The 15,991-nt window shown below is 37.6% G+C and overlaps 1 protein-coding gene across 1 annotated transcript in view; it reads left to right on the top strand.

Annotated features, from left to right (window-relative positions):
- ZFAND3 (zinc finger, AN1-type domain 3) overlaps window positions 1–15,991 on the top strand; it is a 144,866-nt gene that overhangs the window by 23,334 nt on the left and 105,541 nt on the right. The window contains exon 2 of the mRNA XM_010581137.1: window positions 14,226–14,266. Coding sequence (XP_010579439.1) covers window positions 14,226–14,266 — 41 coding nt within the window. The remainder of the gene's footprint in view (window positions 1–14,225; window positions 14,267–15,991) is intronic.

The raw sequence follows: 15,991 nt of genomic DNA, 5'->3' as shown, positions 1-15,991 counted from the left end.
CCCCCCCCCCCCGTCATTATTTTAGTAATTGTCCAAAACCAATGGACTGGGTTAGGTTATATTTGCTAATGTTTTTATTCTGTATCTAGTTCAGTATTTTGCCTTGTTTATCTTGTTCTCTGATAATGAGAAGATTTGGGAGTGTGGGAGTAGTGAGGGAAGAACACTGGAGAAGGAGAACTTTCCTGATTCTTTTTCTTTTTTTTTATTTTTTATTTTTATTACTATGCAAAAGATGGGCTGTATGGGGGAAGATATCTGAAAGGTATCTGTGGATCTGTTCTTTTCCCCTGGTCCTTTTTGCTGTTCCCTGAGTACAGATGCTCATATTAGAATGTAAGGGATTAATTTTCATGCGTGCTGCAGCTGAACATGCAGAAGAGAGAACAGTTCTTGATCCCAGTCAGAAACAAAACAATTGATGCCTCTGACAAGATCACTAGCACTTTGGATGTTTTAACTAAGAATGTTTTATTGGGATAACTAGATATATTAACTACCCAATCTTGAATATTTGGGAATGAACTGCTGTTGTTTCCTTTCTGAATTTTGAGAAATATAGGTTTTTATGTATATTTTGAAGAGCTATAAAGAGATGAAAGATGGAAAAAATAAGATAAACTCAGAATAGTCTAGTGTAAAAATGCCAGTGCAGCTCCATAAGGAACAAACTCTTGTCTGTTAGATCCAATTCAGCACTGTTGCTGTTGGTCTGGGTTGGTTTTTGTGTACCATGCTCATTCTATTTCAGTCCCTGTGGAAGATACCTCATGCTGTTGACTTCTTGTTCAATGGGATGACTGTGGTAGGGACCATATAGCTGCAAAAGAGAAGGGAAAGATTTTATTTGCCTATATAAAAGAAAAAAAGCATCTCTAAAGTTATTAACAATATTTATATATTATGACTCAAAACGCTTTTGTTTAATTGTATCCTTTTGTTTTGATTGTTTCATTATTTACATAAAGTTAAATATGCAGACATCCATACTCTCAACTTCCCTATTACAGAAAGTTATTCTTCTATCAGGTATTTATTTTCAAGAGTTTGTTTTCTCTGTGGAAGAAATTAATAAACATAGACTTGTAATATGCCAGTCTTATTCAGTGAATCAGGTGCATGTTATCTTGGATTAACATGTGATAAAAGAAAATGCCAAAGACCAGGATATTGTCTACTAAAAGAATGCATAGGATGCTCTTCATCCTGTTTTTGAAGGAGCTTTACTACTCCTTAGTTGTTCTACATTTGAACTAAATGGTATTGTTACAGTTACAGAAAGACAAGTAGCTAGACCTATGAGCTAACTGTAGTTAATGAGAAGATTGAAGATAATAATTTAGTATTTGCTGTTATATCAGTGATGGGCAGGTTTTAAATCTGTATTTTCCAAGTAACTTTTTTTCCCCCTGGATTTGGGAGTGGAGTATTTAAGGTGCTTTTTCTTTGTGAAAAAACTTGAGTGCTACTGCTTCTATTGTATTTGCTCTTGGAGATCAGGCAGTTGCATTCAGAATGCTTAAAAAAGCAAGACATTGACTCTATGGAGCATTACATTATTTTAAAGGTGCTTCCTGTTTTACACCATAAGTTCTGGACACTGTGGCTGAAGTGATTTGGGCTCAGGGTGTTTATTACAGTGATCCTATATTTTAATGTGTAGTTCTTTAGCCTAGTTAAATGTATTTGAAGCTTTTTTCTGTTCAAAGTAAAATTGAGAGAGTTTTGAAATAGCATAGCTGGATAAAGTGCAAAGTTGAGGTAGCTGTTGCTCCTGGGCCCGAGAGTCATAAGATTTGAGGGAAGCAGCCGATTTACTTGCAGTCCAGTTGCTGAACTCTACTGCCATATCGTTGAGTCATTAACTTTCCAGCAACCATTACTTGGAAAAAGAATGGACTTGACCAGCATGCGCCAGGTCAAGCTCAGGTCTCAGAAATCATGTTGGAAATGCAGGGGGAAGCTGAGGCTTTCAGTCATTAAAATACCCTTTGTATGCTTAATGTTTTAATCACGGCTTAAAAAAAAAAAAAAAGACAAAACAACCAATGTTCCCCACCTCCTAAAAAATCCAAAACAAACAAATAACCCCAGCAAAACAACCCTAAGGAAAAATATCCTTTAGGTGTCATGAAGAATATGTTGACTGTATGGATCACAAGTGGTAGAGGAGGCAGTGATTCTTCTCAGGTGTAGCAGGAAGAGAAACAAGCATAATGATGTACTGCCTGCTGTCTTGTGTAAAGAATTAAAAACTTAAATGGTTTGCAATGTTCCATCTGCTGCTCAGACTTTCAAGCACTTCTGTTTCATTCTGTATTTCTTGATCTAACTGCAGATTCCGCTCCCCATCCCCTCCCCCCACCGCTTTGGGATTTGGCTTTTAACGGGATGTTTTGGGACAGTTTATAGAGCATATGTCATTCATAACAAGTGAAGAGTCTGAGGGCTGAAGGCAGTTTTCATGGCCAGCATCCACTGTGTCATAGAAGCTCCTGAGAAGGCAACTTTATGCTTCTCTGAAAAGAAGATGCTGCTTTTATATAAACTATCAATGGAGCTGTAGATAACAACTTATCATATGTCATCTTTTACTGAACTAATAGTGCTTAGTGTATGACTTCTTTATATATCTTCACTTGCATTTGTGCCTTGGGTATACATTTCTGGAAAACAAAAATCCCACCTTCTTCTATGTTCAGATTAATATCTTGCTTTGTGTAAGTTTTTCTGTCATTGTCAGCCTAACTCTTACCTATAGTGTTCTCTTTTTTTTTTTTTTTTTTTTTTTTTTTTTTTTTTCAAATGGTGTTGCCAAACATTTGTTTGTATTGGTTTGTTGCTTGGACTCTTTGTTGTTGTAAATTTTACCTGATTTATTTAGGTTTTTTCAGACACTTCAAAAGTTGAATGTATAACACAGAAGCATCTTGAAGGAATTGTTTGTAAGCAGTTTTATGCTGGTTAGAAATGCTGCATTCCTTGGAATTATGCTTAACTTTGGCTTTGTGGTAGAAAACCTGGAAGTTAATGTGAGAGAAGATGTCTTCTCAAGTTTAAATACCCAAAGTGGTGTTCTGGGCCAAGACTTTGTGTAAGGTGTTAGTGCAAATAGTACTTTATAACATTTCTGCACTACAGCAAGCGAATGACACTGTTTCTTTACTCTGGGCCGTGTTTTGAGGCTAGGGGTCTCTGTTCATTACCTGAGAGATGCAAAATCTGTTACAGACTTCTACCTGAGAGCTATTAGGAAGTTGACCGAAATTTCTGGATGACTAAGATAAGCATTCAAATCTGCTTGTGTTACCAGCAAGATAGTTCTGGGTGGTTGAAATACAACTGACCTCAGTGGTTTTTGTGCTGGTTATGATGAGTTATCAGTAGTTTTATTTCACTTTTAAAAATGACTTATAATATATTTTTTTTTCTATTTTTCTTTCTCTCTTTCATTTTTCTTTTATTGTACCAGCAGGGCAGAATTGTTTTCTGCCAGTATAGGTGGATCTGCTTTTAGGAATGTTTGGTTTAAAATAGTTAACTGGCAGATTGCTCTTAGTCGTAGGCATATCCTTGATATGATTCATTTCAAATTCCTGAAGGAAGAAATGAAGTACTCTTACTCTCTAGAACGGTATCATGAGATGTGGCTACAATTTCCCACCTGAGAACTGAAAATGACTGTGTGTAGTCAGGTGTAGAGGCAGCACTGACTGAAGTAAGAGCCATGTTGCTCCTTGACTGTATAATAGGGTACAAGGCTAGCTAGGATGGAAGACAGTGAATTTCCTGCAGTGAACTTCCAGCTAAGCTTTTGAAGACTTTACTGAAACCTGTTTTAAATGGGGAGGAGGAAAAATGCCTGCTAACTTATGTACTGGTAGCTTCTTTTAGATGTGTGTTTATGAATAGTGTAATAAGATAGCATTGCAGGCACATTGTCAAAATTCTTCAACTGCTTTTCAAGAAGTGCTACAGTTCTACTGTAGCATGCAGTTCCAGAAGGGTTCGATAAGAAGGAGTGCAAAGAACTGTAAAAATGAGATTGTCACTCATTTGCTGTTACATTGCTGCTTTTTGGGGTGGCTTAAGGAGCTCTAGGCAAGTGAGGTATCCTGCTGGACAACCTGCTCGTTACTGCATAGGACGTAGCTCCTTACCAGTCCTGGAACAGCAATGCTTTCTTGCTTTGTCCAAGGGATAATCTTTCCTCTTCTTTCTGGCTGCTTTATTCTGAACCTAGCTTCCTATGCTTTAACTCACAGAAATGACCAGTCAAAATAATTCTTGGGGTTCTGACTCTGTCATGTCTTTTGCATATAGTGCACCTTCAGGTGCTTTCTCTCTCCGTGTTTGGGATGGTCAACATCTTAAACTCCTTTTTGCTTGTGTAATGTTTGACTTGTTAGACATTAAAAGTACATCTCTGCAACAAAGGGGTTTATCTTATAATTTTGTTAATATGTTAGCTTTTGAGAGAACGTCTATGGCACAGTCCTTAAACCAGACTTTGTTAGTGTGTTTTGTTAATACTGTGCAACAGCGTTTTTTAACTGGTTTACATAAGTTGTCCCTGTAAGTGTTATTTAACATGCATACAACAGAAAAAGTCTTTGAAATACTTTGCAAGACTTCTTTTTTTTTTTCCTGTCATTCAAAAGTTCTAACTGTTCTAAGCCATTTTAATGCCAGGCATTTCAAAGTATTTTTTTTGCCACAGAAAACTTTGGGAAAAAAAAAAAAGCTTCTCTATGCTTTTGCATAGAGAAGAAACATGCTGGGCTTAAATTGAGCAAAAATTAAAAGTTTTCCTATTTTGTAAGCTAAATCTAGTTGTTCAGATCAGGAAGTGTTTCAGGAAGGTTTCCTGGGGAGTGTTGATATATAATTAGCCATGCCTTTAAGTTGGGGACAAAATGGATACTTTCTTGAGGTTTCTTCCAGCTTCTTTTTTCTAAGATTGTTTTACTATTTACTATTTATTACTGATCCTGTGGTAAAGGAATAACACAAATGGAATAGGTTTTTGAGTGCTGCTTATGCAAGGAGTAGTGGACTGTCTGATCTGAAGAAAAAGATAAAGTTGATATGATTTCATATTGTAAATCTGAAGAAGATGATTGTGTTGTCATAGGGCAATGTTAGTTATTACCTGCAATGCACGTAAATAATAATATCCTTGAGGAATCGGTGGAAGGTGGGTAGATCGGAACTTTCAAATTTTATTCCTGCTTTACTAAAGGCCTCTTGGACTCTGTTAATACTTAGTATTTCAACCTTTTTACTGTCCTTTAAATAGTAGGCTACACATCTTTGTGAAAAGGATTTTGAAGACTTGCAGAGAAATGTTTGGTATAGGATTTTGCTGCTGAGATTTTTTTTTTAAAGAAAGTGTAGAGACATGTATTCATGGGAATGTGAAGCATTTAGCTTTGACTGGAGGGCAGCAAGTTTGTAAGCTCAGCTAGAAACCCAACTGAATCAGATCTAAGTTCTTACAACCTCTCTTACCTAGTTTAGATGCATTGGCTTCTTTGCAGTTTATTGTATGAATTGTTGCAGAAGGCTTTAAATTGAAACTCTATCAGTGCTTTTGTGTCAGAGCCCATGATATGTTTTTTAAGAGTAAGGACCTACTTTGTTGCTGTGTATTTTCCCCCGTTACTCTTGTGTATTTGTACTCTTCTCTGGCCTCATTGTCAAAAAAGCGCTTCAGTTTTTTAAAAGACATTTAAAAGACAAAAAGCACTTCAGCCATAGAGTTTTAAAAGAATGGTTTAGTATAGCCATTGAAAAATAAAAATCGGGATATAGCTACTTCATTGGGATGCATCAGCATCTATAAATGCTTCCATAGGTACATCAGTGATAAAAGCTTCTATATTGAGTATCTATATTGTCAAATGCTAAAAAGGCTGCTATAGGTACATTGGTGTTAAAAGGAAGGCTAGGGAAAATGTGGGCCTTCTCTGGAAGGAAATGGGACACCTGGTTGCCTGGGATATGGAGAAGGCAGAGGTACTCAATGACTTTTCTGCCTCAGTCTTCACCGGCAAGTGCTCCAGCCACGCTGCCCAAGTCGCAGAAGGCAAAGGCAGGGACTGGGAGAATGAATAACTGCCCACTGTAGGAAATCAGGTTCAAGACCATCTAAGGAACCTGAAGGTGCATGAGTCTATGGGACGTGATGAGATGCATCTGTGGGTCCTGAGGGAACTGGCGGATGAAATGGCTAAGACCATATACATATTTAAGAAGCTGTGGCAGTTGGGTGAAGTTCCCACTGACTGGAGAACGGAAAACAAACCCCCCATTTTTAAAAAAGAAATACCCAGGGAACTACAGGCCAGTCAGTCTCACCTCTGTACCCCGAGTGGATCCACCTGGAAACTATGCTAGGGCACATGGAAAATGAGGAGGTGATCAGTCACAGCCAATGTGGCTTCGCTAAGGGCAAATTGTGCCTGACGAACTTGGTGGCCTTTTATGATGGGGTTACAGCGTTGGTGGATAAGAGAAGAGCAACGGACATCATTTACCTGGACTTGTGCAAAGTGCTTTACACTGTCCCGCATGACATCCTTCTCTCTAAATTGGAGAGGCATGGATCTGATGGATTGACCACTTGGTGGTTAAGGAATTGGCTGGATGGTCACACTCAAAGAGTTGCAGTCAGCAGCTCAATGTCTGAGTGCAGACCAGTGATGAGTGGCCGTTCCTCAGGGGTCAATATTGGGACCGGCACCGTTTAACATCTTTGTCAGCCACATGGACAGTGGGGTTGAGTGCACCCTCAGCAAGATTGCCAACAACACCAAGCTGAGTGGTATGGTTGACACACTGGAAGGAAGGGATGCCATCCAAGGGTGGGCATCTGTGAACCTCATGAAGTTCAAGACCAAGTGCAAGGTCCTGTGCATGGGTCAGGGCAATCTCAAGCAAAAATACAGGCTGGGCAGAGAATGGATTGAGAGCAGCCCTGAGGAGAAGGACTTGGGGGTATTAGTGGATGAAAAATTGAATATGACCTGACAAAGTACACTCGCAGCCCAGAAAGCCAGTCGCATTCTGGGCTGCATCAAAAGAAGAGTGGCTAGCAGGCTGGGGGAGGTGATTCTCCCCCTCTACTCCGCTCTTGTGAGACCCCACCTGGAGTACTGTGGTCAGCTCTGGGACCCCCAACATAAGAAAGATGTAGACCTGCTTCAGCGGGTCCAGAGGAGGACCGTGAAGATGATCAGGGGGCTAGAGCACCTCCCTTATGAGGATAGTCTGAGAGCTGAGGTTGTTTAGCCTGGAGAAGAGAAGGCTCTGGGGAGACCTTAAAGGGGGCCTACAGGAAAGATGGGGAGGGACTCTTTATCAGGGAGTGTAGTGATAGAACGAGGGGTAATGGCTTTAAACTGAAAGAGGGTAGATTTAGACTAGGTATTAGGAAAAAATTCTTTACTGTGAGGGTGGTGAGACACTGCAACAGGTTGCCTAGAGAGGTTGTGGGTGCCCCATCCGTGGAAGCGTTCAGGGCTGGGCTGGATGGGGCTTTGAGCAACCTGGTCTAGGGGAAGGTGTCCCTGCCCATGGCAGGGGGTTGAAACTAGATGATCCTTAAGGTTCCTTCCAACCTAAACTATTCTATGTTTCTATCATCTTTTGAGTGTGGAAAGCTGTCAGAAGGGCATTGCACTATTACACTGTGCTGTGCTTGAAGTTTGCCCTCCATTTAATTTCAAATTGAGGTCAGGATGATGAGGTCCTTACAAACATGTGACTCACTGAAGCATCATTTTCAGCAGCTTACCAAAAATCTTGAAATGATAAGGAATGCTTAAATTGTTCCTGGTGAAAATTAGGAGTCCAAAACTAAAATACTGATATTTTCCAAGGGAAAAAACTTGTAGTAGTAATAATAAAATCTTACTATAACACTTTTCTAATTGAACTAGAATTCTTATCACTGAGCGTATGGGTATGGAACAGCTGATGAAGTCAGGGACACTGACTGCATTTGTGGGATATTTGATTCCAAATTTTGGTTCGCTTAAAAACCTGTTTCTGAGTATATGTGAATGTTTCTGGTTGCCAAGTTCTCTACAGGTCCACCTGTATTTCACATGCTCCACTTCTGCTCTTTTATATGAAAAGAATTTGGCATACGTCATTCTTGAAGAATAACTGAGCTGCCTCAGTCTGAAAATCTGAATAATTGTTTAAATGGTCCAAAAAACATTGCCTGTATCGCCTTGGCAAGGTCATAAATTAAGGAGGAACAATAAATATCAAATATGCAGCATATATGGAATCAATGAGGTGACTTTTGATTCAGAAAAGTAAAATGTCTTTTTTTCAGAAGCTGGTGTTCAGGATATGCAGGATTTTCAAAGGACGATTAAGAGTCTTATTAACAGTCTAATTAACCTCCTTTCTGTACAAGGTGAAGTGTTGTGCTCTAAGCAAATGATAAAAAGTGTGAGGGAAATACAGAATTGGATCAATTTATTTTAATGATAAATAATCCTTCTAGTCTGGTTGGATGAAAGTAAACATACGTGGGCTAAGGTTTTGCTTTTGCTGTGTGCCAGCATTCAGCTCTGAGTGAATTCTTCAACAGAGTTATAAATCTTTGAAAATTGCTTTATAATGGAAATGGTGACAGACCATTAACTACAGTAGTATAAATGCGTTGAGTTAACATATGTATAGTTGTCCTAAGTTGCCAAATACATGAAACAGTATATGCTGAATGTATAGGGAAGAGGCTTCTTTTAGTTTTAACTAATTGATGACATGATTCATATTACGTTAATGTTTCTCAAACGTATGGCCCCTGACAATATTGGACAGGTATCATTCAGGGGCTAAGATATATTTGTACTGTAGTGACACTGCGATCCCACTCTAATTGCTATGCTGGAAGGGGACCGAGAAGCATTTAACATGATGCATTTAATCACCGATGCAGTTATGGTGCCACTGAAGCAGATGTGTTTTGCTACTACCAAGTCATAGGAACTTCTAAATCATAAAAGATCATTACTAGATAGGCTGGAAAACGTTGTTCCCAATAAAAATGCAGAATCTGGGATTTTGCAGTCACACTTAATTAGTATCTGTGGCTTAAGTATGTTTAGAATTAAATATCTAATGCATGCATGCTATATGAAAGCATTTTTTCTCTAAACTCCTTATTCTTCCATCCTCAAAAGACAACTGAACGAAAATTATTTTCAAGAACAATCATTATTCTGGTGACGTTTTTCAAGCATTGAGAATATACACCTCTACTAGAATATTTACTTATTTTTACTCTGGTGCAACTGCATGATTCTTGCTATTGGTGAGCATCTACATTAATAATACTAGGTCACTATTACCTTAAAAACTGTAGGAGGCATCCTAATATAGATGAAACTGAGCATTTTGTATTGCCCTTTGACACTTGTGTGGAGTTAAGCTAGTATTAGTTTTTAGTGTTTCTGGTTTGCTTTTTTTTCCCCTTCCCTCTTAAAGATGGGATGGGGAAGCTAGGAAGTGCCTGAGAGTGCTGGAAGATGTAGGATTTTGTTACAAAACCTTCAGTATTTATTAGGTGTGCCTATCTAAGTATCTTGGCAGAAAATTATTTTCATTAGGGAGACTGAGTATCCTGAGATCAGACAAATTTCTGTATACTTTTTAACTTGCTTCGAATACACAGAATTTCCACATGTAATTTGTTCTGGAACCTTCACAATGAGATTGTCTTTTTCTGGCTATTCTGATCAACTACTGTACATTTAAGAGTCTTATCTTTGAGATTTATAGCTAGAATTTCAGCTTCATTCTCTAGATGTGGTTTTGTATTGATAAAATCATTTACTGGGAGAGGGAGAAGGAAAAACAAACTTCCAGTGAAGACAGAGTAGAATGTGCATGGATGGTATCTCACAATGGTATCTTGCCACATGGCAAGAAAGAAAAGGAGTAATTAGTAGTATAGGGCATAAATTTGAGTAAATAACTTTCAGTGCTTTTAGTGGAGTAGATATTTCATAAGAATGTACTGGAAGTACTGTATGAAAATGGAATCAGGGAAGCAATCTCTTCAGTTTTATTAATTAGTTACATATCAATACATAGGATTTGAAGTATGTTATTTTTGATATTTAATGGCTTTTGCTGGCTCTCACTTTGCATTATGCACCTTTAACCAGAGATGCAGATGTTGATCTTACTGAGGTTAGGACCTTATGGTGGTCTGCGTGTGCATCTATGTGAAGGCTCAAATAGTTTCTTTTGCTATGGAGACTTGTAAGCATAACAGTGCAAGTAGGGGATAATGGTTTGAATAGCTTCAAATGTGTTTTTTATTTTTATATTTACCTGTGATTTATTTATTGCTTAAAGTATAAATATGTTATAACTTCCAGGATTTCCCATTTCTGTAAATCTCTTCCTCTTTCAAAGTTCCTATGGCATTGCTATTACTTTCATGGCTGTGTTGTTAAGGGAGCATTTTTTTACTTTGGCAGTGGAAACACTTTTAATACCTACACTTGTTTCAGACCCAGCCCTGTGGAACTGTTGCATGCGATCATTCTGTAGCCTCTGCGGTTTTCCAGCTGGCTTGAAGTATCCTCTGCCTCTAACTTGCTCTGCCACTTGACCTTCAAAGCTTGCTTCACCCTGTGGTTTCCAATATACATAATAATTTCGTGTCACCCTTTAGTTAAATTGTTTCTTTTTGACAGATGGAAGTACCTTCAAATAGGATTTAACTTTATATTCTGCCTTGCAGATAATACCATTCTATTTGTCTTGATTTATCCATAAATATGAATGTCTTCCTGAATACCAGCTTAAATTATGTACAAGCGGAGACTGTAAATTATCAGTATAAAACTGTCTTTCTAGGGATATTGTACATATAAAATGTATACTGTAGTAATTCTGGATTAGGTGCTGGTAAGCATGAAGCTGACTTTTATGAGGGAAATCTGGGAATTACCTTAATATGTCTGGTTAAAAACTGTGGTAATTTGATATCTGATTCAGAAGCACGTGAAATATCCCCAACCTAATCATGACAGAAGGGTGTAGAAATGTTGGGTGTCAGGCTAAAGACTTGAAGTCTAAAACATGTAATTCTCATTGCCAGGACTGACTTTAAGTTCTAGCTTCACGGTGCCTTATTCACCTTTACAGTCAAGATTTTACCATATGTTCCTAGAAATACGAAATGTATTGCTTTCCTATAGAGGTCACCTGCTCTAAGTAGAGTTTGCTACTGTGACCATCTCTTTCCTGTGAAGTGGAAACAGAGGGCTGTATCATGACCAGGACTGTTCGATATTCTAGAGCTTTTAAGTGTTTCAAATAAAATTACCTCTAGAAATAACAGATATTACAGATGTTTAATATATTTGAAAAGGCTATCACGAGCAAAGAAATTCTATATTTTGGTGTTCCTGCCTGGCAGTATGAGCTTCTGGTGAATGCTGAAGTCTCTAGGAGATCATTAATGTAAAACAGCGATGTGGTTAACAAGACTTACCTCACAGAGAAAGCGGCAATATGCAGGTTTGCTCAATTCTAAGAGTCTGGTGAGAGAGCCCTTGCCTGCTGTAAAGAGGAAATTCTATCAATGAGAGGAGGGATTTGCAGTGTAACAAAGAGCTGTCGAACATATATTTTACTTGACAGACATTGACATGACTCTCAGATAATACCTAGTAAGTTTGACGTATGTAAACTGCTTAATGCATTTTCTTTGTAAAGCTTTTTCTCTAATTAAATATTGCACTTTCAAAAAGGGGCTGATTGTTGATCAACACTGTTACTGTCTCTCATAAAAAATGCCATTTTCTTAGTTCTAGTAATGTTGATGGATCTGCAGTGACATAAGTGACTGTGTAAAAGAAACTAAGACCAAAAAAACTCACTCAAAGTTTAGATTCTCATCTTATGTAGCAGCCTCAGACTGACTTAAATGCCTTGAAAAAGCATATAAAAGGATCAGAGAGAAAGTGATCCTTGAAACTGTAACAGTGAACTGGAGTTATTTAGCTCACAAGGTCACTTGTCCAATACCACTGTCCTTTCAGAAAATCTGAGGGGGGAAATGGCAGCCTTTTTCCACGTAACTGTATGTTGTGTGTGTGTGTGTATTTTCCGTTGTTGGTGTGCTGATAAGTAAATATTATATGAGCCTTTGGATTGATATTTAACAGCTGAGATGGTTGATTATACCACTGAAAACATTTGTCATTGCCCGTTCCAATGTCATCAATATGAACCATCTGAACTCTGCCTTTCTTTTTCTTTGCTGCCCCTGGGGTTTAATGGCTTTGCAGAGAAGCTCCTGCCTGGCATATTGAGCTGCTCCAGAAGGTCTAACCCATAAGCAGTGAGTACTGAACTGCAGCACACTAATGCTGTAGGTGTTGACTCACCATGCTGTTTTTAATTGCAGTTCTTTTGAAGGTAGATAATCTGTGCAGACTGTCAACATAGATATTGAATCTTTGGGTATATACCAATTTGATGATGTATTTGTATGGCTACAAAATGCTGTTCTGCTTTTCTTTTCCTGGGAATTAACTTTTCTCCTGTGCACATACTGTTTGCATTTAAAACTAGCTTTCATGTGTCTGTGGCTCTTGTTATAGCTGGCAAACGCTTATGTCTCATATCTGCAGTGAACTGTGTTCTAGAATTCTTGAGCCTGATGTAAACCAGCTTTGAAATGTGCATGAATTGAAAAGCATCTGTAATGTTTTGATATGACTAATACTAAGATATGATTGACTAAGTCTGGATTTACTTTGTTAGTGGAAAGGGGGGGAATTCTGTAATTCTAACAAGTATGTTCATTTGTGATCTAACTGCTTTGAAAAAATTGTTACAATTTTTGTTTCAAGATAATAAGCACTTTTGATTTTTATAATTTGTGTATTTTAAGATGCAGATTTCATCTTAATTCCATCTGTGTTTGGCTGGAAATAGAAAATAACTATTTTGGTAGTCTCAATTTTTTTTGTGTATGCCTATTTCTAAAGATAAAGATACAGTTAATTTGGCTAAATATCTTTCAGCTAGAGGCTGCCCTGAGGAGGCAAAAAGGTCTTGTGGGCGTGGACAGTTTTGGTACAACCTTGCCTGTCAACATATACCTTCAGACCTGCTCAGGATGCTGTTAATGCTTATACATAATGACGGAGCTGATTCAGGAATGCTGAACAAATCAAATATTGGGCAGTGTGCACAGAAACTGGGTTGCTCTTACCTAAAGACATTTCAACATATAGAGAGCGTTTGAGAATATTCTCCAGCTTGCTTTGTAAAGGAGATGTTGTGATGTTAGATGACAACCTTTTGTAAACTGGGAGAAATTTGTTCTCCCATAGTGTATTGCTTTGGGTAGTTTCATGGTAGCTGGAGAGAGGTCTATAGCCTTAATTTTTTTTTTTTTTTTTTTGGTGAGCCTACTGACTTTCTTTATGAGGGTGAATGCTTGTAGCATAATTGCACAAACACTTTGGAGACATCTGGGAGGCTTAAGATACTGCTGTTGTTCTCCAGCTGTTTTTCTCTCAGCTGAAAGTTGCTGCCCTCAAAGTTGAGCCATACTAATGGATCATATGAACTGTCCTAGTCCATGTCAGTGCAAAGTCAGCCAGGTTATTTTAGATTACTGCTGGATGCAGCTGAGGGTAGTAATGAATAGCTTGAGGTAATAACTTCTTAAGCCATTCCAGCTAGACTTCCAAGAGCACATCTGTCTGTGTCCTTATAAGTGCAATACTTTAATCTCTCTATTGCTGTACTGTATTCAGGATTTGTCAGGACTGCAGACCTGTTGCCAAGGGGAGTCTAATATTCAAGTGGAATGTATTTGTTCTTCCTGTCTATCATTATTATCATATTGCAATAGAAAGATCCAAATGATCAGTGTGTAACATATACGTTTAATGGTAGAGTAAGCTTATTTTCATATATGAGGTAAATGTGCGGAAGTCATGTTTTGGAAGCTCTTTAGATTGGAAAGAGATGGCCATATGAAGTCTCTTGTCCCTGTTCCTAGTTCAGCCACGTCTAGCCACTTATCTTTGACTCCTAGACATTTACGTTCTTACCCTCTCTGTACCCTTGCTTCATCTCCCCCCCCCCCCAATTCCCTGTATTGATTAGAATTATAATGAATTTTTTAGCTCTTTTTTTTTTTTTTTTTATTTTTATTTTTGCCTCAGGTCCAGCAAGACTATGAATCTCTGTTCCAAATGCTTTGCTGGTAAGTGCAGTAAAAGGTTTTGTGTTTTTGTTAGATTATCAAAACCACATTGTTGGCATCTCCTTTAGGATTTGTGCATGGGTTTATTTTTCTTCAGTGTGTATATGTAATCAGGTTTTCCTTACTTTGGTCCCTCATTTATTTGCTAATCAAGAACCTCTTGTGTAAATGTACCAATCAAACCTTGCTCCTGAAGTTTATGGAATTCTGGAACACCCCTGAACCACAGAGCTCTGCTGTCAGCACAGCTCCTATACGACTGATGTGGCTTTCAAAATGCCTAAGTCTGAATTGTAATTTGGAATTTTGTAGGATTTATTTTGTAATAACCTCTGAAATATGATATGGATAAAAAATTAAAAGGAAGAGTTGGTATGGAACACCACTTGTTCCATTTCTATTTAACTTGCAGCCCTTAAATGTTAAATCATCACTAGCTCATCAGTAGGCTAATTCTAATTGCTACATATTATTTTCTTATTGCAAGGTCATTGCTATGGTGTAAGATGTTAGGAATTGCTATTGACCTTTTCATGTTAGCATCTTCTAGGTTTGCCTTTCTGAAATTTTTTTTTATTATTTAGTATTGTAAACTTATTTTTAATTGCAATTAAAGTGCTGTCATAGTTCATGGGTTTTAATTTCTTTGGGGGGAACAGAAACAGTATTTAAAAGTTCAGAACTTTTTTTTAAACTGCAAAGCTTTTTCTGAGGTTTTTTTACAAAAAATGAATTTTGACTTGTAGACTTCAGATCTTGGGTTCATCATCACTTCATTAAACATTAAAGGTCGTCAAAGGTTGTTTAGCAAAATGATGCATCTATTTCTCTGGCTGTTTACAAAGCCATGGATCACTGGAAAGGGTATACTGAAGAAAGTGCAAGTCCTTTTATGTACTCTTTCCCTACTGACCACAGTCAGAAGCAAGCTACTCGGTCTTTGATTTGACTCAGTACAACTGTTATGTTCATATTAACACTGTAAATAACTTCTGTTTGTGTACCTCAGAAATGTGGAATTTCCGATTCTGAGATACCAAAATGGCCCATCCCTCATATTCTGAGTTTAACAGGGTACCCAAAACTTGATAGCCAGCAGACCAGGCATTAAGCAAAGGCATCTTTTATTTTGGTTTTACTGTTAGGTTTTTTGTTGTTGTTTTGTTTGTTTTCAACAAGAAGAAAAATTCTTGGCTTCTGTTCTGTAATTCTCCTGAAATGCCATTACCTCTGATCAAGTTCATTTTTTCTATTGTAAAAATGCAAGATAGTATCTAATTATTTTTGTGATTTTTGGGTGGGAAGACTACTTTTTTAAAATTTTTAAGACTTTCCTTACAGCCTGTTTGTTATAATGAAATAAGACTTTTGAAGAGTTTGGGTAACTTAAAGCTACTGCTAGTTGGAACAAAACCAGGTTTTATGGAAAAAGGCAAATTTAATCTCTTTTTAGATCTTAACTATGGTTCTTTCAACATGTACCATGGAAATAACTAGTTCTGTTTGAGTAGTAACTCAAAACCTCTCAATGTCATCATTCCAACATAACAGACTTTTTTTTCTTCTTCTTTTTGTGTGATGTCACTGAAATACTTTTAGCATGTTTTTTTATACTGGGTTTCCAGCCACAGTATTGAAATAGAAAGATGTATACTCCTGTTTCTGTAAATTTAACCACCACAGATAGGAAGATTTTAGGCAAGTAAGCTGTTGAAATATGTTTTT

The sequence above is a fragment of the Haliaeetus leucocephalus genome, unplaced genomic scaffold (genome assembly GCF_000737465.1).
Source record: "Haliaeetus leucocephalus isolate CR32 unplaced genomic scaffold, Haliaeetus_leucocephalus-4.0 Scaffold752, whole genome shotgun sequence".
Classification (NCBI taxonomy): Eukaryota; Metazoa; Chordata; class Aves; order Accipitriformes; family Accipitridae; genus Haliaeetus; species Haliaeetus leucocephalus.
This window is presented reverse-complemented; position numbering and strand designations above follow the sequence as displayed.